At 47.7% G+C, this 3,992-nt stretch overlaps 1 protein-coding gene across 1 annotated transcript; it reads right to left on the bottom strand.

The window, feature by feature from the left end:
- Positions 1-1,603: 1,603 nt before the first annotated feature.
- On the bottom strand, positions 1,604-3,533 carry LOC123073699 (xyloglucan galactosyltransferase KATAMARI1 homolog). The gene has a single exon (XM_044496753.1). It carries the CDS (start codon positions 3,491-3,493, stop codon positions 1,862-1,864), a length of 1,632 nt encoding a protein of 543 aa, XP_044352688.1. The 5' UTR covers positions 3,494-3,533; the 3' UTR covers positions 1,604-1,861.
- Positions 3,534-3,992: the final 459 nt, after the last annotated feature.

Raw genomic sequence — 3,992 nt, 5'->3', positions numbered from 1 at the left:
GGTAATACCAATGCCAATAATCCATTCTTCCTTAAAAATCCTCATTATTTTGATTATTTTTCTTGAAGGGTAATACTGATGCCACTAATTCATTCTTCGTTCGAAAACCTCATTATTTTTATTTTTTCCCTTAAAGAGTAATACCGATGTCACTAGTTCATGCTTTCTTCTTTAGAAAATCTCATTATTTTGATTTTTTTTATTTTTCTTTCATTTTTTCTTAAAGGGTAATACCAAAGCAACAAATTCATTCCTTTTATAAATATCCATTTTTTGTTTTATTTTAGTTCCTTTCTTCTTTAATGGTAATACCAATGCAAAAAATCATTTCTTTATATGAAACTTCCCTTTTTTGTTAACTTCCATTATTATATTCTTATTCTTGTATATTATAAAAATGCATGATTTATATCTACTTTTTTAAACAATTCATTATTTGTTTATTGTCTTAGAAAACTTCATTATTTCTATTTTGTTTAAGTTTTCATCCCATTTTCTTTCTTCTTTAAAGTAGTAGCTAGCATTGCCACTAATTCAGTCCTTCTTAAGAAACTCCTTTTTTTTTGCTAAATTTCACTATTATATGCTTATTCTTGCATATTATAAAAAAGCAATATCTCTGCAAATTGCATGCATGTTTTGTAATGATTTGCTTATTTCTCCCTTCTCTTTCTTCTTAGAGGGTAATACCGTGCGACTAATTCATTCCTCCTTGGAAAACTTAATTATATTGATTTGTTTTAGTTTTTATTTCATCTAATTTTTCTTGAAGATTAATACCAACACCACTAATTAATTGCTTCTTAGAAAATCTTCTTCTTTGCAAAAATTCCACTATTATAAGTTAATTCTTTCATATTATGAAAACCGCTATTCTTGCGTAAAATTGTGTGTAAATTTTGTCTATTTTATTTTTAAAGGGTAATCCCAACGTTGAAAATTCATTTTTTTCTTACAAAAATTCATTATTTTGACTTTAAGAAGTAGAGACCTCATGAATCAAATACCAATGCCACTAATAGATTTTTTTTTATTTTTTCACTGTTGTATGTTTATTCTTGCATATTATAACAAAGCATAATTCTTGGATCCAACCGTCCTTAACCACTCCCAGCAGTGTTGATAAAACTCAATGGGGAATTTGTTAGGTCCAGGGGCCCTATTAGAGTCCATAGCAAACAAGGCATTTATAAAGGTCTAGTCAGAGCAGCATTGCCATCTTCACTAATTTTCTTATTGTCACCCCACAAGTCCGGAGATCTAGGAAAGAGATTACCAGGAGCAGGACCAAAAAGGTTCTCATAATAAGCAATTGCATGATTAATCAAATCATCAGTACCCTCAATCAGACCATCACTACATTCAAGAAAGTGATCAATTCTTTTTCTTTTGCTAGCATTAGCTAATTAATGAAAGTAAGCACTATTATCATCCCCTTGGAGCAACCATCTCTCACTAGTCATTTCAAACCAACGAAGTTCCTCATCAGCATACATATATATTACGCAACTCAACCAGGATTTCAACTTTTTCCCTCAAAGTCTCAGGATCATGAACAATAAGTTCCTAGAGACTCCCCGGGAACTTGCAATTCTTGCCTCCTCTTTATTATGCCCAAACACATTAGCAAATTCTGCCCACTCTATGGAAGGAAAAAGAGGAGGTGCACGAGGTTGAAGATGAACAGTAAAAGGATGACATTCCTTGAATTTGCATCGTATGGCTTGGATAGAATCAACCAAAACATTTTCTTGTTTTCCATCTCTACTAAAAAAAAAAGTAAATCTATCTAAAAAAAACCACCCATGTAAATCAGTTCAAAAAAAGAACGAAGTACTGGAGTAAACTAATCTGCGCGCGGTTACAGATATTGATCAAACTCATGGGGACCTACCTTGGTCTGCCCATCCTCTAGCAAGTCGTACTTCCAGCTATCAGCTCCGTCGACGCTGTCCACGTACTCCCGTCCCTCGGCCGCCGCGCGCCGGCGCTTGGCCACCCGGTCGACGACACGGTCAAGGGCGACGTCGAACGCGTCTTTGAACGTAACCCCCTTGGCCGCCGGGTGCCGGTACATCACAGTGGGTATAAGCTGGATGACCCGCTCCCGCATCCGCGCCACCTTCTCCGGCGGTATCTTACGCAGCACCTCCTCGATGCTGACGTTCCGGTCGACCACGTCGCGGTGAGGGATGAACACGGAGTAGCTCCGGTAGTCCCTGGGCAGGTGCCAGGTGTACTGAAGGTAGGCGGAGACGGGGTGGAAGAAGACCGGGATGCAGCCGGAGAGGATGGAGTCGAAGGTGGACTTGCGCGTGTACCCGTCGCCGCGCGGCTGCATGCAGAACTGGGCGCTCTCGAGCAGCTGCATGGCGTGGCCGGGCACGTAGTGGTTGAGCTTGCCGAGCAGAGAGCAGCGGCTGGAGTTTCGGCACTGCTCGATGAGCTCGGCGCGCTCGGGCCCCATGCCGTTGCCACGGGGACGGGGCCAGCCGGCGAAGCACCAGAGCCACGCGCGGTCCAGCCGGCGCATGCGGTCCTGCCAGCCGGTGATCTCGGCGTCGGAGGAGGGGTGGAAGTGCGACGGGAACGGCACGGCGAAGTCGTTGCCGTGCCGCGCGCTGGCCTCGGTGTTGAGGAACGTGGCGTTGCGGATGGCCAGGTCGTAGGTCATGAGCGTGTTACCCCAGCCGGTTGAGTCCGGACTGCGGAGGAAGTCCCATGTTCCCCGCCCGGAGACGAGGAAGTGGTCGCGTCCGCCCATGGCGCGCCACTCTGGCCGCCGCGCCAGCCAGTCCATCAGGTCCCGAGACAGGGCGTCCCGCACCGCCAGATCTTTGTTACCCAGGTGCATCGCCGCGTCCAGGCCGGCGTAAAACGGGATGTACACCACGGCGGCGGCGGCGGGGTCGGCCGTGAGGCACTCGTACCGCCGCATCCGGACGTGGAAGATGATGCTCAGCATGAACTGGTCGGTGTCGTAGGCGCCCCGCTCCGGCAGCGACCCTTCCTCGCCGCCGCCCGTGATGGGCGGGCCGAACCCGTCGTGGGACACGTCCTTACACACGTCGGAGGAGGCCGAGACCCGGCCGCACTGGCGGACGAGGTCGGCGTTGAACCGCGGCGGCAGGTCGTACATGTACACGTACCGGCCGGTGCACGGGTCCCGGCGGAAGAAGCGAGACGCCGAGAAGAACGCCGACGGCTTGAGCTGGAGCGCGGTGGGCGCTGCCACCGCCGCGCCGCCTGATTGTTGCACGCTCGTGGAGAAGTGGTGGTAGAATACCAGGGCCCAGAAGACGGTGTAGAGGAGCGCGAGGTAGAAGAGCCGGGACGGCCGCCGGAGGCCTCTCTCGGTGTTCTGCTTGCCATCGCCGTCGTCGGCGAAGTGCTGCTTGCCGTCATCGTCGTCGACTGCGGCGTCCAGGTCCCACTGGAGGCTACGCGAGAAGGGCTTCATCGGTGTTGCTGCCGTGCATGTGCGGTGTGGCATTCGGCTAGGGCTAGCTGCTCCAACGTTAGCTCAGCGTCACTCACTGTGTATCGGCAGACGGCAGGGCGCTAGTACAAAACCCTTGTTTAATATGGTAATCTTTTTCCATTAGGGCATCGATCGAGGTTACTCGTATTCGTCGATGAGTTGACTTCATTAATGGTGCTGCAGACACACGCATGTGCATGCATGGATGTATGCACGGTGGCAAAGTCTTGTGCTTCGAGCAGCTTTGGATCCCGCGTGGCTAGTTCAGGACCCCATTTGCAACGATAATTTCGTTACCTTCGCCAGCAAGATCTCGCCCTTGGTTACGAGCTTGTACACAGGCTTCTAATGGTGGTATCTTAGCTAGTATCATGCATTTGGGAATAGCAAACATGCTGATGTGGTAGAGAATTAAAGAAGAAAGAGAGGGTTAGAGTAACATAGGTAGATACCGTATCATATTAAATGGTATGCTACTCCCTCCATTCCACAATGTAGTGTCTATAGATTT

Source organism: Triticum aestivum, chromosome 3D (genome assembly GCF_018294505.1).
Source record: "Triticum aestivum cultivar Chinese Spring chromosome 3D, IWGSC CS RefSeq v2.1, whole genome shotgun sequence".
NCBI classification, from domain to species: domain Eukaryota; kingdom Viridiplantae; phylum Streptophyta; class Magnoliopsida; order Poales; family Poaceae; genus Triticum; species Triticum aestivum.
The sequence above is the reverse complement of the archived record's forward strand: the minus strand, read 5'-3'. Positions and strand labels throughout refer to the sequence as shown.